Raw genomic sequence first — 22,623 nt, 5'->3', positions numbered from 1 at the left:
CAAAGTCGTCGGTCTAAAGTATCAATTAAAGTCTTATGGAACGCTCCTATATATACTGTAATCGATATCACCGTTCTAGGTATAGCATCATAGGACGAAACTTCGATAATCTGCCCCAAGTAATTTCTTAAGAATGCCGGCATCCAATCCCTCCAGGCCAAAAGAAAAATGCACCCACTTTCCTCGTCCGCTCTGTCGGAGCTGCAGAACACTTCTCTGCACTGCTCTCGCAGAACGCAGAGTCTCCCGGTAATACTCCAACTCCTTCGCTCGCCTGTACTTGATGCGTTCAACCTCGACATCCCACGGAAGGTCCGGGGTATCGGACGGAGCGGGAGATGGCGCATGGATGGACGAAGCGAGCGATCGCGAAGGGGACGATGGTAGTCGCTCAGCTGCACCGCTTTGCGGTACGGTGAACTCACTGTCATCGACATGAGGGAGCCACCCAGGTCCTAGTCGGATATACTCGATATCCCGCCATGATCCGTTCCATTCGGGTCCCGAGGGTAGTGCCTCACCGTCCGGGTTAACACCTTCCCACGTCAACGCGGGAATCCAGTCCCCGCAGCCTTCAAGATCCAGCCACTTCAGACAATATGTTACGCGCGAGAGCCTGCGCAGAATGGCAGCTGCTTCGGCCCAGTTGTTCTCCATTCCAGAGTAAGAGTCTGTACCGCCGTAGGCGAAGGTGAGGGAGCGCTGAGTGGGATGTCTGATACGGGTGTTCATAGCGTTCGGAGTAACTGTTGGTAAAGGCCAGTGCGCCAAAGAGAGATGGGTAATTGTTGACAGACGCGACAGGAGATCGACAAGTGAGTTCCAGTCCGCGGCTGCGGGTTTGGGGTGCGCTAGGGAGAGGAAGCGAAGATTTTGGAAGCGAAGGCCCTGGCTTAATGCCTTGGGGATGGGCATATTAGGATTTTCATCCGTCAATTCATCTTCGTCATCGACCTCTTCCCATGATGACGGAACAGACTCTTTAGCCTTGCCTTGCACAAGACTTGCTCCCGACTTGTTCGAGAGGAAAAGTTCGTGCGACAGCTGTTTTATGGTCATCCAGCGCCCTAATGCACTGCTCAAATCCAGACGCGAGATCTCTGAGTCCCCGTCGTGGGCTGTATCCCCAGCATCCCCACTTTCATAGCCAACGGTATTGAATTTCTCGAACAGAGGCTTCAACCCATGCATCAGCCCTTTTAGAGGTTGGTCTCTCGCATAAACAGCAATATAGCTCAGCAGCAAAATCTTGACGTGACTGGGCAGCACAGCCAGGAATTGCCCGTCGTATTCGATATGCCATGCCCATTGCGACGCCATGGTCTTCAGAACCATGTGCAACAGGTCCGACTTGCGCGGGAACGTCGTCCCCGGCAGCCGATCCAACCGGCATATAATCCTTTCCACTCGCGCAGCATTTGTAGCATTCAAATCTCCATCCGATGTATCCTTATCATGACTCCCCAAAAGCCAGCTCTGGGGAGGCGGCGGTCCGGGAGTCCTCCTCAACCGTCGTCCAGTAACTCCGACGCGGCGTGCTTCCGGGCGGGGACGAGGTGGCGGGGTTTCAGGGAGCTCTAGCAAGTTCCGCAGTGATGGATGCACAGATCGAGGAGCGACAAACCGGGTTGGGCTGCCAGCACCGTCTTCAGGCGAGCGGCAAACCTGCGTGCGACGGAGATGGTTGATCAGGTCGTTGACCGATGGTGTCGATGTGCTTGAGGACGAGGTCTGCGAAGCTTGAAACCGTTCATTTTGGTTACGAGGACCGGACGAGATTAACGTATGATGAGCGGGACTGACAGGCTTCGCGAAGGTGTGTTTGTGGTGCTTTTTGGGCATAGAGAATATGATGACATGAGAGGAACGAGAAGCAGGTGGGGTGTTGACGGAGCGGCGTTGGAGAAGCTGGGGGTGTTTTGCTTTTACCCGCGGATGATTTCGCCCCCTCAGCCAGAGGACAGGGCTGGACTCGACTCCGGAACAACTAAACGATGTTTTATATCCTCAATTTTATTGTACACGGACCATTCGTAATCTTACATATGTACTTGAGGAACAAAGAGTAGGGAGCCTGACTCATATGTCCCTTACCCATGACTCATCTTTCATTTTGCCTTCCCGTTGCGGACCTTCTTCAATCCATGTCTCCGCGAGACCGTGTTTGGGGTCTTCGTCGGAGAGGCCTCTGGTCCGCCTCACCTCCAAGACAAGATCCCGGACCTTCTTGGTCACCTCCTTTCGCAGCTCGACCGCCTCTTCGTCGTGCAGCAGTTCGTCGCTAAGCACCCCTAGGGGAAGGTCACGAGACTCCGGTGACGCCAGCTCAGCCTTTGCCTTGATCTCACGCCATCTTCTTCTCATGTCGCCAAAGACAGCCTCGGAATCTACCTTCTTCCCAAATGTGATGCTAATGTCGTTCCCTACTCGAGGAAGAAACCGAGGAAAGCCGCGGCTTTCGTGCATGACCTGGTCAAATCCCTCCAGCCAGATCGGGACAACGTCAGGACACTCGTTTGCTTCCAATATCAGTCGAGCGACACCCCACTTGAAATAACGCATCGTTTTGTTCGGAGCCTGGTGTATTTTGCCCTCAGGAAAGATATGGACCCACGAGTATGAGTTGCAGGCGTAGGCAGACGGTGCCAGATGTGAATCTATTCCAGTAGTGGTGTAAGCCGTAGGGAGATCCGAGAATGGGTCGACGCAGATGTTCTCTAAGCTCCAGTGTTGTCTTTCAGGAGGAGGGAGGTGTGGATCTGGAGGGAACGGCCCCTTCGACAATAGCCGGATAGCCTGGGTCACGGCTGGCTGTGCCAAACCGCCATGGGGCGAATGGGCTAGTCGATGTGTGGGTAGGACTTGGCCCATCGTGAAGAAGAGAGCCAGAGGTCTACTCAGGTCCAGCTGGTTAGCCGCAACACCATGACCAGATAGTGTGTTGTTTCACCGTACCGGCTCTGATAACAGATATCATGGCTGCCGAATCCCCATCTCTTGTTGGAGGAGGAAAGTCCAAAATTCCACCGTAATGGAATCGCTCCCCACATGATCGGATCATCCATACTGCTCGAGTCAGCGACAACGTAAGCTTCGTTGAAGTCGCAGATGGGTGTGTCGCCTTAAAACTTCAAGGCGCATCGTGCGTACGTACACGCTTATATGGTTCGAGACTGTCGAATCAACCCCATGTCAGCAACTGATCTCCACTCAGCGACTATATAGAGACAGAGAATATTGTAGAATAAAGAGGACCGATACCTGTCAGCAAACCCCTCGTCCTTCGCGACGTATCCTGTCGAGATTCGAGTAATTCCAGAAACGAATCCAAGCCATTGATTTCCGGACGACTGCACATATACAAGAACGAACGGCATAATGCAGCGACTCCGAAAATCGTCGTAGCCGAAAGCGACCTCCAAGGGAGAGACGGGCAATCGCCCGTCGCGCTGCGATCCGTAGAACGGGACATGGTATACAGCTCTACCGAAACGAATCCATGGACAAAGGTAGATAAACAACAAGGTGCAGCAAGAACAAGAAACAACCGTGAGAATGCCAACGAGGGCCAAACAAGTATTGAAGCAACGAGGGGAAGAGAGCTACATAAAACCCCCAGACAGAGACGAGCGGCGTGAAAGCAAGAGACGCCTTCATTGGCTTTGGCTTTGTGGCCGCGGAGATCGGAGGCGAGCACGGACCACCCAGCACCTCCGAACCTCCAGAGTACAGTATTTTCGCCCGAATCTGCCCATCATTGACAGCGACAGTGCGATTCTTGCAGCACTTTCAGCGAACAACTTGACAGGCTACCGTCAAGATGTTCAAGGCCTCGTCACCGCTCTTCTCGGGTCTTCTCTGGTATGTCCCAAGCCTCCGATGCAGCCTCTGCAGTGGTTCTTCCACTGCCCTTTTTTTTCACTTCCATAAAGCACACGACTAACGATTGACACCTTGGAACAAACGAACAGGAAGATCCCATGGCGTATTTCACAACCCCAGAAAGCACGGCAACGGAAACGTCTACGCGCCGTTGACCGGGTAGTCGATACCCTCAGCGCCGCCTTGCGACGAAACGGCCAGAGCACAAAAGCCGTCGATCGGTGGTATGCGGAAATGCCTCGGGAGGAAGAGATGTTGCCCAAGGACAAGTACACGCTGTTCGATAAAAAGGAGAAGACCTATAGGAAGGGTATTCACAGTACGTTTGTCTTAGCATTATCAATTCTACACTCTCTGTGAGGGGAATATACAAGGATGCTGACAACTCTCTTTTCAGAACTGCCCAAGTGGACAAGAGTCAGCCAGCGCTTGAACCCTCCTGGTTTCTAAGTTCTTTTCTTCGACGCGCAATACTCTTCAGAACCGTCCATACGATCCGCTGAAAATGTTTGTACAATACACCACCGCCCTTATCGCCTAGATCCTCTGATGAAGATGAGGTCGAGCTAGAAAGGATACAGGGAAGCAAATCGGAGTTCTCGGCTATTGGGAGATTACACAATGACTGCGATGGGTTTTCAATTCGGCTTACAATGCATTCATACAAATTTGAGAGCACATTTCACTTACAGAGATCTCGTTTCTTTTAAGATGATATCTTGATCATATGCGTATAACAATAAATGATAAACTGGGTCCTAGAACGCTCGGGGAACAGAGTGGAAATTCCCCAGTAGCGTCAATATGATATCTATCTGACCTATGGACGACAGACCGCTTCGTCAACCTCTCCGCATTTCGCCGTATTTGATGCAAGCCTTGGAGAAATGTCCGGCGGCTGGTATCTCTTACGCGACGTCTGTTTTGGGAGTGTTCAAAACTTCATTTGTTATGGCCTGGAAGTACCGGGTAAGTCCAACCGCTATCTCCTTCATCCTAGTTCGATTGGCCCTTCCTTCATAGATCGCTTTACGGATTCGATAACCACGGCGCACCCTTTGCCAGTCACCGAGGGTTTCTTGCCAACCTGCTCCTCCTTCGTAGTATGCGTCTTGTTGCATGGTTGACACTGCAAAACCTTGCGGGGGCTTTCGAAGAATCCAGCTTGCGGGATCGACTTTCCCATCCGGTGGTTCATCTGCGGAGTCTTCAAGTAAAGCGACGCCCTTGACGACATCTCGAAGTCCTGACGCCCGGCGATTGCGATTGACAGCAACCCTCCATGAATTCAAATGAGGTCTGTTGGCTGTTCTGCAAGAGCTCTCGGGATATTTGGTTTTCGGGCCCCAGCAAGGTATTGGATATGGAGAATTGAATCGTGGATCTCCCCAAAGACGTCTTGCTTCAATGGGGATCCGTGAAATAGGATCGAGTACAACCCAAGTCTCTCTATTTAGCCAGTGATTGGCAAGCAAGGCAAAGTGAAAAGGCCTACGACCAGGACTAAGCTGTTCGAAGAGCCATTCCAATTTTCGATTCAGGTCGTGCGCTAGCCTCGCCTCCCAGGTGCTTAGACTTCGTAAAGGTACCTTTCCATGTGCCAGATGCCTGGCTTTTGGTTGATGTTTCTTCCGCGGCTTCTTGCTCTTGTTAGTTTCGTCCAAGCTCCGTGGTCTCTCTACACGATCTGAGCGTGGAGAGCTCTGAACGGCGCCAGGAGACACAGCCTCGAGCCCCGAATCTCTGACTTCTGCACTTCGACGTGAACTATTATCGACGTGAAGTTGTCGCGTAAAACGTCGGTGTTCACCTTCAGCTTCAGTACCTCGTGCGCTTTTATCCGCCATGTCGCCTCTGTCATGATCAACGTGTCGTTTCATGGATACGGCATGACTGGTTGCGTCGGAGGAGGGATTGGCGATACTTCTTCTAAAGGTCCTTGGGACCAAGTCCAACAATGCAGCGTGTTCGGACGAGAAACTGCCAAGGAGTCCAGATTCGGGGCTCCCTGGAGGACCGAGAAGCGGGCTCTGGTTGTAACGAATGCATTTTGACGTTTGAAGTTCCATGCGAGCCGACCACATCTGGTACGCAAGAGCACGAGGTCTCTTCTGAATCGAGCGAGAGCCAACTTCCCCATGCCCGAAATTCTGGCCAGTATAAAATCCTTCTGAGCGATCGACGAGCCTTGAACGACCGGGTCCTGTACTCAAAAGACACGGCATGGAAAGATTTTGTCGCATCGCTATAGTGCGGTTAGGGAAAAGCAGGACCATACGGTTGCCTTTGCGTACGTATATTGAATGATTCAAAGGCAAGGGCATTCCACCACGGTTATAGAGTATGCGGAGATCTCGGAGTTGGATTGTGTCAGTCGTTGAATTTCCCTCGAGTCTTCTATCCAGTTGTCTTGATGCAACCAGCGATAATTGAGAACGATCGGACAATGACATCTGACTCGACGACATTTTATGACAACCTTGTCTCTCTGATACTTTGAGTACAGCCCTGCACAGGTTCTGAGTTGAAAGAGTGTGCCTTCCTGCGCAGAGACGTTCTGCTGTAATTTCACCAGGCGCCGGATAACGCCCAACTGGAGGACCAGGGTTCCAGATGGCATCCGCTGTCGTGAATTCGTAGCTTCTGAAGCATTTCGGCACCCATCTGAGGAATCTTCGCCTTTTCTTGTACTTTTCCAACTCCTTTTGGCCAGGATCCCACCAGACCCAGCGAAAGTCGGCCTTGGATGATCTCCAGGCCGTCCAGTCATGCAATCTTCGGAAACATCTTTGGAAAAGCCTCTTGTGGAACTCGTGCCGTTGCAATGGTACCCAGCCATACCAGGTCCTCGCGTACCGAGTGTTAACAGTCTTTCCCTGCCTGACGACTCGGTCCCGAGTGAGGAATCGAAAGAATTGACCAATTTTCCAGAACAAAACTGCTAGCACAAATATGCAGATCGTTCCCACAAACAGTTGGATGAGTACCCTCAAGTTAATGTACCTTGTGACCCGTATTGGTCGTGCGTGAGCGCTTTTGAAAGAATGGGAAACAGAAAAGGATTGATAGTATCGTGTGTGAAGGACAGGCGCCATCTGACAGATAACCGAGCGTCGGCCAGGTGTTCATTGTGATAACAATACTGTTCTTAGATGCGAAGTCATCCATATTGCATGAGATAGCTCAGTGGTTGGAGTCAACGTCACGACACGTGAGCGAGGGCGCAGAGAGCAGTTGGAGCCCAAAATGGAAGGAAGGTGTCTTTCCGTCTCCCTTTCTACTTCGAGCCTGAGGATTGCAGCAGATCTACTCTCCTGGGCCCCGGCTCAAGTGAAACATCACTGTGGTTTCTCCTACATGATATACACTCACTGCTTGGTGATATTAAATGCCTCATCCGCGATTCCAGAGTGAACCAGACCATCAGTCAAGCCAGAATGAGTTTTGTTTCTGCATGCTCCAGGTTCATGTCAAATCAATTGCGCTCAGGAAACCGATCGATCTGCCCCTGAAAATGATGCCGTGACCATCGGTCGTGCCATCGCTGGTCTAGGATCGGCGGATATCAGCAGTGGTTGCATCATTATTGTGACCCATTCAGGGCCATGTATGGTATCGCATCCGTTGCCGGTCCCTTGCTAGAGGCGCATTCGCATACATACAGCATATGTATTGATACTTGTGCTTAGATCTAAGGCGTTCCGATCACTCTCAGTGGTGAGTGCGACAATGCTTATTTATGCATTTTCACAACATTGCTAAATCTTAGCCTAGTGTATGGATGTCCATCGGTTGATCTCCGTCGGATTTGTCCGGCGATAACACCAACCTAAGCATAAAAATATGCGCCATTTCGCCTCCACTGCCTGTAGCCGAGATAGCCGTGCTAGAGAATCGACTTAACCTCACGAGTCATGAACCGTGCATAAGTGGAGAGTGTCATTGTGACACTGGACAGTTATGCCTTTACGCTACCCCACTTTGACATCCCATCGGACATCGTGATCGGTCTATCAAGCCGTCAAGCATCTAGTCTAGCTCTACCAATGTCACACACAAGGGTTCGAAGCAAACGAGCAAATAAGCTGAAGCACTACTGCTGGACCAGGGGGCCCCGGTGATGCTACCTCGGCGGATTCGTTTGTGGCCAGTTATTTAAGCCTGTGTCCATCCTGGATCAGAATCCGGACCACGCAAACTCCTGAAAGACGCAATATAGAAAAGATGACTCCAATATCTATTGTGTTATCTCTAGTGGGTGCGAATCGCCTCAATGACTGGAAACCTGCTGACCCATAAGTATAATAGTTGTTAGCAGTTCTGTTTGGACGGGCGATCTACAATATCTATCTTCACCCGCTTCGGAAATTCCCAGGTCCCAAGCTCGCGGCGTGCTCGAATATATGCTACATCTGGTGGACAATCTCAGGGAAAATACATGCCAAGTTAAAAGAATTGCATGACCAGTATGGCGATGTTGTTCGCATTTCACCCTCCACCCTGGTGTACCGAAGCGCTGGCGCTTGGAAAGACATTTACGGCCACCGGAAACATGGTGCCAGTTCGTTCATCAAGGATCCCGAGTACTATATCCCCAGCCCGAACGGCGGGCATATACTTACAGCTGGTGACGCCGATCACGCCAGACAGCGGCGCCTATTGTCGCATGCATTCTCCGAGAAAGCTTTGAGAGAACAGGAGTCGCTCGTACAGCATTATGTCGATCTTCTCGTCGAGAAATTACGTGCTGAATGCGCTGCTTCGCGAAGCACGGTCGATATGATGAAGTGGTACAATTACACCACCTTTGATATTATTGGCGATTTGGCCTTCGGGGAGCCGTTCGATTGCCTCCGGGACAATCGCTACCACCCCTGGGTGAAGATGGTTTTCCAAAGTGTGAAAATGAGCGTCTACCTGAGACTCATTCATCTTTATCCGTTGCTAGAATCGCTGGTTAAAAGGTTACTCCCAAAGAAGGCTGCGAAAATGAGAAATGAGCACTGGCGCATGAGTAAGGACAAAGTCGGTCGTCGGCTTGACCTGCAGGCTAGCAGACCGGACTTCATGTCCTGCATTCTCAGACACAATGACGAACGAGGCATGACGCGGCAGGAGATAGAAGCGAATGCAGGTGTTCTAATTCTTGCTGGGAGTGAGACAACCGCTACCTTGCTGTCCGGCTGCACTTTTTATCTCCTGAAACACCCTGAAAAGTACAATAAGCTCGTCCAGGAAATCAGGGGGGCTTTTCAGAAGCAAGACGATATCACCTTCCTTTCAGTGGCAAGACTCCAGTACTTGCACGCTGTACTCGAAGAAAGCTTACGATTATATCCTCCTGTGCCAGGATATCTTCCAAGAAAGGTCCCGATGGGGGGCGCTGCCATTGATGGACAATATGTCCCGGGAGGTGTACGCAAAGTCTTGAAGATCATTTGACACGTCCCTTCCGCTAACCGCTTCGATAGGTCTCTGTATCTGTAGTACCATTCTCGGCTTCTCGGGCGAAATCCAATTTCGTCGAGCACGAATCTTTTATTCCTGAGCGTTGGCTGGAAAACAGGGATCCTAGGTTTGAAACGGATAACAGAGAGGCTTCGCAACCCTTCTCCTTTGGTCCTCGAAATTGCCTAGGCAAGAAGTATGTTGCTGCACTCTCTCCTGCCTCGACTCATTACTGACAAGGGCTTTTGTTCCCTCGATACAGTCTCGCTTATGCTGAAATGCGCCTCATCGTTGCAAAGCTGGTCTGGAACTTTGACATGACCCTCCATGAAGACTGCCGCGACTGGGATGATCAGACATCGTATATCATCTGGCAGAAGCCTTCTTTGATGGTGAAACTGAAGGCCGTCAGGTGAGCATTTGCACATGCGGGAGCTCAAACGTTGCACATCTGCTTTGTAGCGGTTTGTGTTCCGGTAGGGTATGGCAATACTCTCATTCGGGATAACATAGGGCTGGTGCCAAGGATATAGGTTCCTTGCTTTTGTGTAACGTTGATACACTTATTGGCTGCTGATCCCCCTGCGTCGGATTAACGGAGAGAGCCCGAGAGGACTGAGCTATTGGCATCTCATGATCGACACTATTCAAAGATTGTCAATAATACCAGGAGTTTGACTAGTGTGACCACCTCTCTTTCTGCAAGAAGCAAAGGAAAACTTTCGCTCAGTCGACTGTCCGTAGAAAGTAGGGATGATCTCCAATCTTTCGCGACGATTGGGTCGATCAGTGTCCAGCACCAGCTTCTAATCTCCGATAAGAGCTATTTCATAGTCCTGAGCTTCGGCCGGGACGCCCTCTCAGAGCCCACATTTTGGGGGTTAAACCGCACAGGATCATCGAAACAGAACCTAAAGTGAGTTAATACAAAATAAGGTTGAGACAGTTTCTTGGAACGAAACACAGCCTCACTAGTTAATCACGCTCTGAAAATAAGTCGTCCCCTTTTTTGTGGTCTGTAAACTTTGTCCCTATTCGGGACGGGGTGCATGAGCAGCCCTGTGCAATGCTGGAGTCCCTCTCAACAGGATGAGATGGATTAAGGTACTTTGTTGATTTGAGGTTGGTCTTACGAGTCATGACACAAATGCGAGTCTGACTTATGGCGCACGGTTCAACCGGGCGACGATCTCGTGCCCTCCCAGACCATCCCATTCGCCGGGGCAATGGATCACTGCGGCCAGGAGTACTGCTGTCACCTGTGCAACGTACATACCTCAGTAGTGGTACTTTTTGGCTGATAAAGACTTCTTCTGTGACTGACTGCAAAGGTGCAGTTTAACACTTTTTTTCTGGGGCCAAATCTGGTCCGGCGAAGCAACACATGATTCACTCGATTACGCAAAGAGATGCGCGTTCCCGTTGGGGCTATGGTATGCCTTGCAGTCCACCGGACAACATTGCGATTTTCGAGACTTGCCAACTGTGTGAGATTGATACTTTTGCTAAAACAAGAAGATCATTTGTCCATGTGTGACCTCATTCAGAAGAACCGGTACCATGCGGTCTCAGGCTCCGAGGATCGAGTTGCGCTTTTGGTAGGAGATCTTCAAGTAACATTCTCCACATTCATTCGAGCATTGCGATAGCGCGTGCCAGATATCATTGTATCATCCCAAAGAGATCCTCCACACGCTAAGTCAATGAATAAAGGTGTGAACAGGCTGAAGCGAGTCTCGAGATCCAAGAACTCATGGGCGGATAGTCCCAGTCCGACGAATCTCGCGAACTCAGCAATGCAGACCAGGAAGGGGACGCAAAGGCACGGAAAGGCAAAGTTTAGGAAACTGTATCCGTGAGACAGATGACGTTTGCGAGAACATCCTGTTGAATGCCTAGTATGAGAGTCAAAGCGTAATCACACGACATCAACGAGGCATTATGCCGGCCTAGCAACCACGCTATTAGACCACAGATCTGGACAAAGCAGTAGAATGAGGCCCAGAGCTCCAGGCGAGACCGAACCAATGTTTCCTCCTGGGAAAAGCCCTGTAGAGATCCTGGATTCCTCGGTTTCACCGCCACGAACTGACCGTTCGTGAGCCACTTCAGCCACAGGTGGCTTGTGTGTTATCATGCTGAATCGACGATCCGCAAAGTACTATTGGTCGTACGCGGAGTGGATGGTAGATCTCGTCTCAAGTCGTCAAGGAGTGCTCCACGGCATCGAACATTGCACCGTGCATGAGAGGAAAAGCAAATACGAGGATGCCCCACAAATTGTCAGAGGGACAATGCAGATCCAACAAAATTTCTCATACTGTGCCGGCTGTCGATCAATGAGCCTACCTTTGTCCTGTTTCCTGTCATAGAGATTTGACTCAACTGTTCACAAGCAATACCTTAATATTGTGTCCCTGCACACCGCGCAGCAGGAGAAGCCTGGTCCCTGGAATTTTACTCCACTAGTCCGTTGCGGGCTGCGGGGGACCACTACGATAATAGCAGTTCATCAAGCAGATAATGGCCACTCTAGACCATATTGTTAATATGATGGTCAGTAGTCAATGATTGGTCGGAACAACTGGTGACCTCGTGGAAGCTCAGGGGATCCTAGGATGGAATCCTGTAGAAAGGACTGCAGTTCATGACAGTTTAGGTTCACAAGAAGCAAGTATGGAATGATCGACGATGGAAACAGGCAGCGGTTTAGTATGTGGGAGCTTGGAAAAGACAACTGCATCCAATAGCGCGAATCAGCAAGGTGACGACCATGGAAGAGACATGCAAACAAAACAAAGGCAGAGACAAACCTGCTAAAGAAGTCTGGGTGAGGCTGAGGTGGGGAACTGTGGCTTGTGGCCAGAACTAAACCGGAAGGAGGTGTGGCGAAATCGCTGGCCCAACATTGTCCAAAATTGTCCCTGTTACCCGCATCACTGTGATCCATCTCTGATTACCGAGATTGCTTCCCCATCCAGGGTACAGGGATTGAATTCAATTGGCGCAATTTTGTGATTTTGGTAAACAACTACCTTGGTTCACTATCCCTTCTGACCATTCTCCGATACAAGAACGGAAAGCTTTGCGTACCGCTGCGGAAACTAGGACATGCTTTGTTCTAGCCCGGTTGTCTGTTCCTCCAGGTTCTGAACTCCATTGGATAGCGAAGAAAGTCTAGCTATCGAAAATTTCTTCGTCACGCTGTACATTGTTTGACGGGATGTCCAATGTCCTGGTTTCGTAGAAACACTGCGATTGCCACAACATATTGACTCGCACATTATACAGTGAACAAGCATGATCCTTCCGATAATGTGTGATGGATGCAGCTTTGTATCATCATTCATCCCTTTCCAGCATTGAGTATCTCTCTCGGGGCCACACAAGAAAGCAAGGGAACTTCATGGACCATCCATCTTCAAGTCCAAAGGGTGAAGCATGAGCCACCTCTTCCCCAGAGGTCCACTGATACAATGGTCTACTGTTTGCGAATACGGATGTGAAGGTGAGCGTCCGAGATACCCGTGGAATGCGTCATAGATCTCGCATGATGCGCAAGGATTTGCAACTTGTGCTTCACAATTCGATTGGCTCTCCCCGAAGCGGATCTGACATCTCGACCTTACCATCCATCTCTCTGCTCGATTTCCGGGAATTCTCAGTTGCTTTAGCGCTGTGGAAACTATATCCGTGTTTATTAAATGCGGCGTTAGAGTGGCGTTCGCTTGAGGAGATGGTGCCAGCACAAGGCCAAGAAAAACAAATATGGAGAGAGGCACGACACCACCTGTTCGAGAAAATAATAACGAATGAGAAGACGATTAGAGGAACAGGAGAGGAAAGGCCCAGATGTGGGTTCCACTTTCCCAAAATGCCCATATTGCAGGAACAATGAATTTTTCGTTTCATGCTTATGGGTTCGGTATTCATCCGAACCCAAAATCCAGTAAACACTGGGACAAGCTTGCGGGCCCTTATCCAGCGTCAGCACATAACTGTAATTCCACGCAGATCTGCATTCTCGCTAATCTTGCATTTCAAGGGAGCTATTGAGATTAGCTTTTTTTTTCCCTTCTCTGCGGTGGCAAACCTGGTAAGACAGTATTCAGCACTGTCCTCCAAATTGGAAATATGTTATGATGCCCTTTGCGGTAGGGTTCAGTCTATATGAGGCCGGCACTCAACATATGAACCACCCTCGGGAGCCCATTATTATCCTACCTTTTGCTTGCTGGTTCAAGATCCATTGTCTCTATCAATTGTCTGGTCAATCCTCTTGCTTGTGCTATGTTGGATTCCTTCTATCTCGATATCCCATTTCAGGCTAAAGATATAGGTTACTTGCATTGTTGAAGTTGGGCCCGAGCTCGCTCGATCGAATTGCTCTGTCCGGTACGATAACAAAGACCATACCGATCTCTAACAAGGGAGGCTTGCAAAAATGGTTCAGAGCAAAGGAGGAAGTTCCCGGGGAAGCTCCAGTCGGGAGTTCGGCATCACATTTGAGATTGAGCCCCCAGCTGCTGTTCGTCCTGGGACGCCATTTACCCTGCCAGTAATTGTGGCAGTCAGGCCCGTGGGCAACCTAGTGAACCCAGCAGTCCAGCACATGGTTGCGCACGCATCGCTCAGGAGCGAGACGGGAGCGGCTGCGGCCACCGGACTGGCGGGGACACTAACGTCCAGCGTGCGCAGTCGAAACGGAAACACGACGAGCGGATTTGCCAAGTTCAGCCCGCTGAGCATTGCGCAGCCAGGTCGGTACCGAATTCGAGTGATCCTCGGTGCTGCCTCTCACAGCGGAGTCACCACAAAGGAGTATGTCGACTCGGGGGTCATCCATGTCCATGCAGGAGCAGAAGCCGTGCAACGCCCAAGTACGTATTGTCCTTGGATTTGCATTTCACAGGCCTTGCACAACACTGCATGTCTTTCATTGTGACCACGGGCTGACCTGGTTCCAGCGCATTTGCAGATTTCTAAGCTCCAGGACATGACGGCGGAAAATATCGATATAACATCGGCTGACATTGCCGCGTGGCAGAGAGCGGCATGAGCATCTCTCGAGTCTCACTCGATTATGGGACTTGTTTCCACATCACCCTTCATAGATCCAAGGGTTACCATGATTACACGGCCGGACGCCTCCAAGTCACGAACACGGCGGGGGCCACATTACTGTTACGGGACAAGGAGTACAGCTGGAGAACTGGAATTTCGTGATTATTCTGGCTCCGGCGTTCTGCGTTTTAATGTATTTTTTTGGGCAAATTTCCCCTTTTGGGTCGACTGGTATCCCATGATTGCCCCTTTTTTCTTGTTATCGCCCCTGAGACGTCCTGCCGGACCACCGACACCAATATTTATTCTACTGTTTGATGATAGTTATTATTCCATAGATGGCCATAGCACACGGTATTAGCCACTAAATTCATCAAACTCCCCCCGTACCCTCGTAGTAAATACCGGTAAATCCTCTCGGTGAATGAATGCTTCAGCTTCAAATCCCTAAGCTGCGGGCCTGCGGCTGTGGAGTGTGGACTCGGGCTTGGGAGCTGCCGACTATTGACGGTCCCATCCCACATGGGCTTGCAGTAGAATAGACTACGGCACAAGAACCCAGCAATCATGATCGTGGATTTGCATTCGAATTCGAAAAAAAGACAAAACTGCAGGCGAGTTCCTGACAAATATTTCGAAATATCGGCCTGAAGAGCGTCACCTGCGAGTTCTAGACGATCGGGCACGCCTAGTGGTCGATCTGGTGGAAGCTGAGAGCTGACCCGCTTACGGAGCACTTACAAGTTACGGCTAATTGATGCAAGGCAGAGGAAGGTGGACTACCTGACCCATTTTGCCTTCAATGTGCGCTCCTGCTGTTTTGGGAATTTTGGTACGTTTGTAAAACTGGTTGTTGACTTGCTACTCAATCTGCGTATGACTACTGACAACTACGGAGTAGACCGGGATGAAAGGCGCCAGGGTTGCCGGCTAGGTCAAAACGCTAAGTGGATGTGGTGACCCTGACTACTGTTTCATGGAACATTATTCCGAAATCTGCTTCAGGATCTCAAAAGATGGATTCCTGCTGGAGTGGTGGTTGATGTTGTTGATGACCTTCTTGTCTTGGCTTTTACAGTGGTGATAGATAATGGTCGGGCTTACTGAGCAAGGTATGTGGTCCATGCACTGGGCTTTAACATTCAATTTAACAAAGATGCGAAGAGACCAAGATTGCTAATTGAATGGAAATACAGTAGTATGCACTATCATAAAGACAATCAAGACCAGTTATAGGTGCATGTCGACTGAATGACGGAATGCCGAGATGAATACAGCCAATGCATGCCGTTTTGTCTTTGGAATGTCCAATCGTTGATGCTGCATTGGCCGGAGTAGAGTCTCGGTTTGATGCATCTTCTTGCGTTGGTTGACCTCGATGCTCTTCTATGCCGAGAAAGTGATAACCTATCGAAGAGGATACCGTTCACTGCTGGTGGGTTCAAGATATCCGTCGGTGAGTGTCTTGTCTATGATGCTGTTTGACAGTGAACTGATTCGGGAATATCCTTTTGGATTTTTAAGTCGAGGACCAAAGGAGAGACAAAAGTGATACGAAAACGTGACGTTCAGCTCTCTTTTCCATGACGCAAGCGATCGACGCCCTCACGGACGGTGTCCCGCAGACTGAACCCACCGAACAACCAGTCGTTGGAATGACGGCCGTAGTGGTTCACAGTTCCGCTGTAGCGGCGATGATCTTCGCCGCTCTTTCTGGGATGGGAGCTGTACGATCCCGAGTCGCGCTTCTGCAGGCCAGCAGAAATCGGGCTGGTGGGCTCGATGGGAGACATTGCGGTGGGGCTCGTTGACTGTCGAGGGATGTTGTCACAAGAAGTAGGGACGCTTCTAGGAATTGTTTCCCCGTAGCTGTCGGACGTGGAGCGACGAGTACGATTTATCGGCAACTCTGTGCCAATTGCTGCGGGCGACTTTGAACGAGGACGAAATAGTCTTGCGCCAGACGGGAAGGAGAATCTGTGGGAGGATTGGCGGAGAGCTTCAGTGGTGTTGTCGCTTTGAGAGGAGTTGGATGAGGACACAGTGGTTGTGTGAGAAAGTGGACGATGGATATTGTTCTGCTCGATTTTTGCGGGACCAGCACGGTGCTGATCTTTCATATTCAGAAAGATTTGAAAAGGTATGTAAGGTCTTTACCCGGATTGGGACTTTGAACTTGGAAGAAGAGGATCAAGAGTGGAACAAAGACTAACCAAAGCCGCGGACAGATAGTCATATTTATGTTTCTCTCAGCTCCAGCATCGACATCCTCTTACGGTGTACTCCGGACACTCAACTTCATTACCTATCTCCTCCCTCCCCGTCGTCCAATCATCGAGCCATGAGGACGGGACTGTCATTTTCTGGGGCACGGGGTCCCTGCTCCCATTGACGAATCATGAGCTGCCAACGATTCTGACTTTCCAGAGTCGGTGAGACTGTCGGCTGGCCCCACTCCCTCTGCCCTACAAGGTTGACGAAGAGCCAATTGCTGTTTCGACACCTGCAGATTTATTCCCCAGAAGGACCAAATTCACCGCTTCTGCCTAGTGGCCTGAATCATCAACAACAATATCACCTGGTAGTCATTCGACCTTCATGAATGGATGAAGATAAAGAGTGCCAAAACCTTGAATACGACACGTATCACTTCCGCTGTCAATGATCGACTGCGCTGAAATTCTCCTCTAGAATGACCCTTCTCTCAGTCATCGTTCTCTTTCACTTCCCCACATGTCAAACAAATCGACTGAGAAGGCCGAAGCAGCTGACAGCCCGAGACCCACCTAGGGTGGTAGGGCCGTTCTAGCGTGCTTCGAGAAGGATATCGGGCAACTCAAATGGTCCAATCACATCATCTGGCCCCCAAGAGCGAATGAATCTCGCATTGCAAGTGGTCAAAGGAAATGAGGAGCCTATCATTATGCTCTATCGTCTATGCGCTAGTACATGTATTTAGTCCAGGATGAGTCTGTCACTGCTAGGTAGAAAGATTTCTCGGCTGAGGGGAGTTTGTTCGATTCTCCGGCTGTCTGACACGTTTCAGTGTCTGACTCGATTGACCATGGAGACCTACCTCGAACAACTGAAGGATAGTGACTATCCGCATGCACCTTCTGAAGCCAGGACACATGATTACTGCTGCCAGTATCTACTGCCAAGTACTGAGCGCCTGCCAAGAACAGAAGTGCGAACAAGGAAATGAACATCTCCACACTTGAGGCTCTAGCTCTCTAGCAACGTGGTAATTTCCACTTATATGACATCATCTGATTGCCTGCCAAGTTAAACAGTCAAGGATTTTTCTCCTCGGCACGTTTGTTCCGATCATTTTCCCAGGGAAAAAAAAGATACCAATGTGCTAAAGGAACTATGGCCCTAGATCACCTGGGTTAGATTTCGTGAATAAGGTTCATTCAATCCCCCGGCCAGAGATTGACCACACACATCTAACCTGGCGCTTGATGTTTCATTAATGGATCGAGATTGGTGCTGGTACTGCCTTTGAATATGGTTGGGTCTCGTGGGACGATATCAAGGCATGATTGAAGGACTTGGAGCCAACAGAGGCAATATCACTGCTTACGCATACAATACTCTGCATATACTATCCTAGAAGGGGCGAACATATACCCCACTTAAGATAAACAATGCAATAACTCACATAAGCAAGACTAGGATATTGGCTATATATCAGCGTGGAGCAATTCCCGGCCTGCCATGTTCCAGAAATATCTATATTGTGGAGTGAGAGTGAGGGTGAATTTCACTAGTATTCAATACGTCGGTAGAAACCAGGATCAGACCGCAGATGAACCATGAGGATTGAAGAAGCAACTACACCAAACGCCAGGAGCACCCGAAATCTCATCGATCACTCCTCCAAAAGTGTCCACAGACTCGCGCTCGGGGCCCTCCACGACCGCGGCTGCTCTGAATGACACCTCCGGTGATTTCTCTCAACCGCCAAGTATTCAGATTCGTCGGCAGTTGTTGTAGCAGTTCTTCCCCGATCAGCGAACATATCAGCCGGTTGTGTCTCAGCCGCTTGAGGCACCCAGAGCGAGACCACCACCTGTGCCTCAGCCGAAGTAGTTGTAGGCAAAACGAACAACGATCGAGCCTTATCCAGCGGTGGACGAATCATCTTTCGTAGCGAGCCTGTGCCGCTGCTCATCGTAGCACTTCTCTGCGAAGACGTATGATGTCGGACGGCATGCTTCGATGCAAACCATCGGTGGGACCGCGTCGTCTTCGTCCGCACGATGCCGGCAGACGCAGCATCGTCCTCCGGTAGATCTTCGGAGACGATGGGCGCCAAGTAGTGTTCTTCGAGCTCCGCGAGCGTCGAGGGATCTAGTGCGCTGGAATTCCGGGCGATTCTTCTTTCGCGCAGCTGCGCTGCTGGACTGCCAAAGGGCCAGGAGTGGCGTCTTCGGTGATGACGCAGGTGTGGCATGTTGAAAAACCAGAGTAAACAAAAGATTATCTTTCTCGTACAACGATAAACGCTATGCTCCCTATGCAGAAGATGAAGTGAAGAAATCGACCAAGTATCTCGACCTCCTCCTTAACGAGAGACAAAAATCGCCATCCAGATTCTCCCAATAATATCACAGAAAGCAATTCTGGCTTCAGCCTGCCCGCATCTCTGCATTTAAAGAGCTCCGCCCTCTGGAAATGATCATGAGGCCACCACGTGAACGATGCACGCGTCAGAATGCGTAAGCAGAGAGTCGCCCGGTGACTGATTTAAAGCGAACATAAAACAAGTCTACTATAGTCTGCGCAAGCTCTATGACTGTTCATACTGTCAGGGCAAATCTTCATTCGTGATCACAGGGCGCAGAGGAGCCCCGAATTGAGTCACGGAACGGGTAGGCAGCAGGGGTCCGCATCTGGGTGACAGACGATCATCTGTGGCGTGCTGAGCAACATCTGAATGGCAGGAGACTGTCCGACTGCAGTCGATATTCAGGACAGATGCAGCTTCAGATTCGGGTGACATCATGAGAAGCTGTGACCAATTTCCCGGACCTATATCAATAGTCGATGGGCCAGCTTGCTGGATGTGTCCTAGATGCATTTTGGACTTGCGACCGCGGGCGTAGTATAGTCAGCGGATGATGGGCGGGACAAGAGTTCTCGATCTCATCACATGTGCGGTTTTCTACTATCGAAACAAGGAATCTCTCGATTGAGAGCAATAATGGTTCGTCGATAACAGCTGCTTATGAATTATAATATCATTAATCCTCCAACAAGAAACAGTCACGTGGTCTAATGGTTATGATTTCTCGTTCACAATCAAAAGTGAGCTTCTTCAAGGATACCGAGAAGGTTCCCGGTTCGATCCCGGGCGTGACTACTTTTTTGATTTTTTACGAATTGCATTCTAAGCAATGGAGGTATCAAATCATCCCTGTAAAATATCTACAAAGCGCGCTTCATGTCAGTACATGGACATTTCTGAAGAATCATCTTATACAAACATGGCGAAACTGGTGCGGGGATTGCTTAGGCGCTTCATTTATTGTCTGGGGGAGAGAGCACAACCTTGCAAGCTTGACGGGTTCAAGCCTTTAAAGACAGGACTGAAGCCCCAGTCGAGGCGGACGATTCAGAAGGGAACAATTGTCATGCCATCGCTTAGCACAGACGAAATACACGATGGTGAAAATAGCTCAAGATCAACAAAGGAAGTGGAGATTATTTCCGTAGTATGTATGCCTAAGGCATACACTACGTAGTCGCGACTAGTGTTTCAAAATCAGGGGTTTGTTGAATTGTTCTCTCTACACCGTAGTCACTCTTCAATCCACAGACAGGACAATCTCAATGTGATATATTAGAGGAAAAGCTCTATTACTTGAAAACCGTCCCGTTAATCCACAGCGTGCATATTCCGTTCTGCAACCTACTCTAGCTCAAACAGACGTACAGTGGACGAGAGCCATGTCTTCCACCATTCCCTTCACCCTCGACGTCCCGACGTTACTCTGCATCGGCTTCACTCTATCGTTCATGCCTATCGCCTACCTGCTCGGCAGAGCACTGATACCATCTTCTCAAACGCGCAACCGGATACTCTTCTACTGGCACGCCTACGATGCCCTGACCCACATCTTCATCGAAGGATCCTTCCTATACGAATGCTTCTACAGCTACGCCACGCTCCCCGCCGGAGTCAGCAAAGAGCCATACTTCCTAGGCCACAAGGACCGCGTATACGGCGCAGCCTACGGAACGGGCCCCAGCGCTCGGCTATGGCAGGAATATGCAAAAGCAGACCGTCGCTGGGCCGTCGCTGACGCTCCTACCATCTCTATTGAGCTGTTAACTGTATTCCTCGGCGGCCCGGCTGCGGTGTACGTGTGCTACTTGCTGTGGAAAGCATCGAGCAGCCGGTCGACGGCGTCGGCAAAGGGCGCTGCGAAGGCGAGATTGTGGCTGGTTGCGCCTGCGCTGGCGACGGCTGAGCTGTATGGGGGGTTTATGACCTTTGCGCCGGAATGGCTGACTGGGAGTTCTCAGCTGGACACCAGTAACCCTGTGTATCTCTGGTTTTACCTCTTCTTCTTTAACACCTTGTGGGTGTGGATTCCGCTCTGGGTGCTCTGGGAGGCTGCGAAAGAGCTGCGAGCAGCTTTTGTGAAGGCAGAGAAGGCTGATGAGGGTCGGAAGACCAGGTGAATGTCTGCTTTTATAATCTTGGACAAATGCAAGGAATACGGAGTACATGAGTAGCAGTGAGACGAAGGACATATTTTTGATACTTTTGGTGCATATATCCAGATATAGTCCCCATCCATGGTTTAGGGTCGCATTGGGGACCCTCCCCCTAGATCTTAATGACATTCGGCGTTGATTTTACATCGATACGATCTATCTATGGCAGGCTCTATGTACTTCGCTCTGTCCAAGTCGGAACTGGTGATCTGCAAAGAGCCCGCTAGAGGCGTAACTGAGCATGGTACAATCTCGAGAATTCCGAGTCTTGCGCAAGCAACGTCGTCGGCGAGTCCAACTCTACGATTCTGCCTGCATCCACCAGCGCCACCAGATCATACCGTCCGACATGCTGGAGTTGATGCATGACGGCAAGCACCGTGCATCCCTGACATGCCACCTCTAGGTCATGCTGCATTGACGTTGCTGTGGCTGCGTCCATACTGATGACCCGTCAGTGGTCAAGACAATACGCTACCGCAAGAGATGGGAACCAAGCCTGCTCGTCGCCTCATCCAGCAGGAGGATCCGCCTTCTGCAGAGCAGCGCCCGCCCCAGACAGAGTAACTGCTGCTCACCCGTGGACCAGTCTGTGTCCCTGAGTTCGGCGCCTCGGCCGCCCAGCGCGTGGATCCGCTCCCAGAGGGACATTGCTTGCAGGATACGGATAAGCTCGGCGTCTGAGGCGGTGCTGTGGGGGTCTAGATTGCAGCCATTGCTAGACGCAGTAGAGCGTGTAAATGGGGATCTGGGACCGGGTCCTCAGCCGATCATTCTTTGTCTCGAAATCCGTCGTCCACTGGAAGGCCCGGATGATCGGGAGTCCGTCGATCGTCTCCAGCAGGTGAGAGTACAGCGGCGCCTTCGGTTCAATGTCACGCAGTCGGACCTGCCGAGAGGTATTCAGGTAGAACCGCTGGAGGACCCACAGCGCCAGGATGAAGAAGGGCGCCGTCACCGCTGCATAGCGGCTGACCGCGCACAGAATACCCAGCTTCACTAGGCTGGACCCGACCGAGTCGGCGGTGTTGATCGCCACGAGTGGAAGCATCATGTCCATGAGTTCCATATCTTGGCTGAACCTGTTGGTCAATTCCCCGGGGCCGGTGTCCTGGAATAGCACCTCAGGATGCAAGCCTGCATGCAATTTCCCGTTCCCATTTAACATATATATATTGGAAGCCTCAGAGGCTATATTATGACTGAGGCAGTAAAATCACGGGTTATCATCTGGCTCTAGCTAACGGCTAGTGGTAACGCCTTCTTGCTGGCGCATCCTCTCATCTCCTCCCTCGTTTTCTTGCTGGTGGACTTTGGTTTCTACCCAGTGTGCCTGCTAAAACGAACATCTTCGAAGATATGTTCTGTTGACAATACAAAGCGGACTGTATGATCCCTCCGGTGCAGAGCGGATTGGCCGTGGTCAGTGGCTGGAGCCTGGAAGGTACACTTCCATCCGCGGCTGATGTATCAAGGGGTTGCTGAGTATCGAGTATCGAC

The 22,623-nt window shown here is 50.5% G+C and overlaps 12 protein-coding genes and 1 non-coding gene across 13 annotated transcripts; 5 read left to right on the top strand and 8 right to left on the bottom strand.

The window, feature by feature from the left end:
- Nucleotides 1-5: 5 nt before the first annotated feature.
- Nucleotides 6-2,004, bottom strand: P174DRAFT_437653 (uncharacterized protein). The gene has a single exon (XM_024826357.1). The coding sequence runs from the start codon at nt 1,840-1,842 to the stop codon at nt 88-90; it is 1,755 nt and encodes a 584-aa protein (XP_024687803.1). The 5' UTR covers nt 1,843-2,004; the 3' UTR covers nt 6-87.
- On the bottom strand, nt 1,980-3,621 carry P174DRAFT_437651 (tafazzin). Its single transcript, XM_024826356.1, has 4 exons — nt 3,262-3,621; nt 3,155-3,173; nt 2,956-3,066; nt 1,980-2,893 (listed from the first exon to the last, which is right to left on the bottom strand). Exons 1-4 carry the CDS (start codon nt 3,470-3,472, stop codon nt 2,080-2,082), a joined length of 1,155 nt encoding a protein of 384 aa, XP_024687802.1. The 5' UTR covers nt 3,473-3,621; the 3' UTR covers nt 1,980-2,079.
- A 199-nt stretch (nt 3,622-3,820) lies between these two features.
- On the top strand, nt 3,821-4,638 carry P174DRAFT_447739 (mitochondrial 54S ribosomal protein mL60; the record flags this gene model as incomplete). The annotated part of the gene is made up of 3 exons (XM_024828697.1): nt 3,821-3,861; nt 3,972-4,201; nt 4,280-4,638. The coding sequence occupies 3 exons, from the start codon at nt 3,821-3,823 to the stop codon at nt 4,330-4,332; spliced, it is 324 nt and encodes a 107-aa protein (XP_024687801.1). The 3' UTR covers nt 4,333-4,638.
- Nucleotides 4,639-4,790: 152 nt separating this feature from the next.
- P174DRAFT_456725 (uncharacterized protein) lies at nt 4,791-7,050 on the bottom strand (the record flags this gene model as incomplete). Its single annotated transcript, XM_024829462.1, has 2 exons — nt 4,791-6,633; nt 6,983-7,050. The coding sequence occupies 2 exons, from the start codon at nt 7,048-7,050 to the stop codon at nt 4,791-4,793; spliced, it is 1,911 nt and encodes a 636-aa protein (XP_024687800.1).
- A 1,056-nt stretch (nt 7,051-8,106) lies between these two features.
- P174DRAFT_361151 (cytochrome P450) lies at nt 8,107-9,746 on the top strand (the record flags this gene model as incomplete). Its single annotated transcript, XM_024821765.1, has 4 exons — nt 8,107-8,136; nt 8,191-9,297; nt 9,354-9,526; nt 9,593-9,746. 4 exons carry the CDS (start codon nt 8,107-8,109, stop codon nt 9,744-9,746), a joined length of 1,464 nt encoding a protein of 487 aa, XP_024687799.1.
- Nucleotides 9,747-12,391: 2,645 nt separating this feature from the next.
- P174DRAFT_41634 (uncharacterized protein) lies at nt 12,392-12,771 on the bottom strand. The gene has a single exon (XM_024824489.1). It carries the CDS (start codon nt 12,678-12,680, stop codon nt 12,435-12,437), a length of 246 nt encoding a protein of 81 aa, XP_024687798.1. The 5' UTR covers nt 12,681-12,771; the 3' UTR covers nt 12,392-12,434.
- Nucleotides 12,772-13,774: 1,003 nt separating this feature from the next.
- Nucleotides 13,775-14,769, top strand: P174DRAFT_500736 (uncharacterized protein; the record flags this gene model as incomplete). The annotated part of the gene is made up of 2 exons (XM_024830991.1): nt 13,775-14,210; nt 14,298-14,769. The coding sequence occupies 2 exons, from the start codon at nt 13,775-13,777 to the stop codon at nt 14,387-14,389; spliced, it is 528 nt and encodes a 175-aa protein (XP_024687797.1). The 3' UTR covers nt 14,390-14,769.
- Nucleotides 14,770-15,962: 1,193 nt separating this feature from the next.
- P174DRAFT_500735 (uncharacterized protein) lies at nt 15,963-16,701 on the bottom strand (the record flags this gene model as incomplete). Its single annotated transcript, XM_024830990.1, has 1 exon — nt 15,963-16,701. The coding sequence occupies exon 1, from the start codon at nt 16,512-16,514 to the stop codon at nt 15,963-15,965; it is 552 nt and encodes a 183-aa protein (XP_024687796.1). The 5' UTR covers nt 16,515-16,701.
- Nucleotides 16,702-18,268: 1,567 nt separating this feature from the next.
- Nucleotides 18,269-18,853, bottom strand: P174DRAFT_427418 (uncharacterized protein; the record flags this gene model as incomplete). The annotated part of the gene is made up of 1 exon (XM_024825433.1): nt 18,269-18,853. The coding sequence occupies one exon, from the start codon at nt 18,851-18,853 to the stop codon at nt 18,269-18,271; it is 585 nt and encodes a 194-aa protein (XP_024687795.1).
- An 810-nt stretch (nt 18,854-19,663) lies between these two features.
- P174DRAFT_t16 lies at nt 19,664-19,762 on the top strand. The gene has a single exon. It is a non-coding gene; the product is annotated as a tRNA-Val (tRNA).
- A 438-nt stretch (nt 19,763-20,200) lies between these two features.
- P174DRAFT_437647 (EXPERA domain-containing protein) lies at nt 20,201-21,256 on the top strand. Its single transcript, XM_024826355.1, has one exon. The coding sequence runs from the start codon at nt 20,350-20,352 to the stop codon at nt 21,085-21,087; it is 738 nt and encodes a 245-aa protein (XP_024687794.1). The 5' UTR covers nt 20,201-20,349; the 3' UTR covers nt 21,088-21,256.
- Nucleotides 21,257-21,346: 90 nt separating this feature from the next.
- On the bottom strand, nt 21,347-21,774 carry P174DRAFT_416893 (uncharacterized protein; the record flags this gene model as incomplete). Its single annotated transcript, XM_024824546.1, has 2 exons — nt 21,347-21,566; nt 21,602-21,774. The coding sequence occupies 2 exons, from the start codon at nt 21,772-21,774 to the stop codon at nt 21,347-21,349; spliced, it is 393 nt and encodes a 130-aa protein (XP_024687793.1).
- A 67-nt stretch (nt 21,775-21,841) lies between these two features.
- P174DRAFT_416892 (putative ATP-binding cassette protein C11) lies at nt 21,842-22,192 on the bottom strand (the record flags this gene model as incomplete). Its single annotated transcript, XM_024824545.1, has 1 exon — nt 21,842-22,192. The coding sequence occupies one exon, from the start codon at nt 22,190-22,192 to the stop codon at nt 21,842-21,844; it is 351 nt and encodes a 116-aa protein (XP_024687792.1).
- Between the last annotated feature and the right edge of the window lie 431 nt (nt 22,193-22,623).

This window comes from Aspergillus novofumigatus (genome assembly GCF_002847465.1).
Source record: "Aspergillus novofumigatus IBT 16806 chromosome Unknown P174scaffold_1, whole genome shotgun sequence".
NCBI classification, from domain to species: Eukaryota; Fungi; Ascomycota; class Eurotiomycetes; order Eurotiales; family Aspergillaceae; genus Aspergillus; species Aspergillus novofumigatus.
Note: the sequence above shows the minus strand (reverse complement) of the source record. Positions and strands in the feature narration are given on the sequence as shown.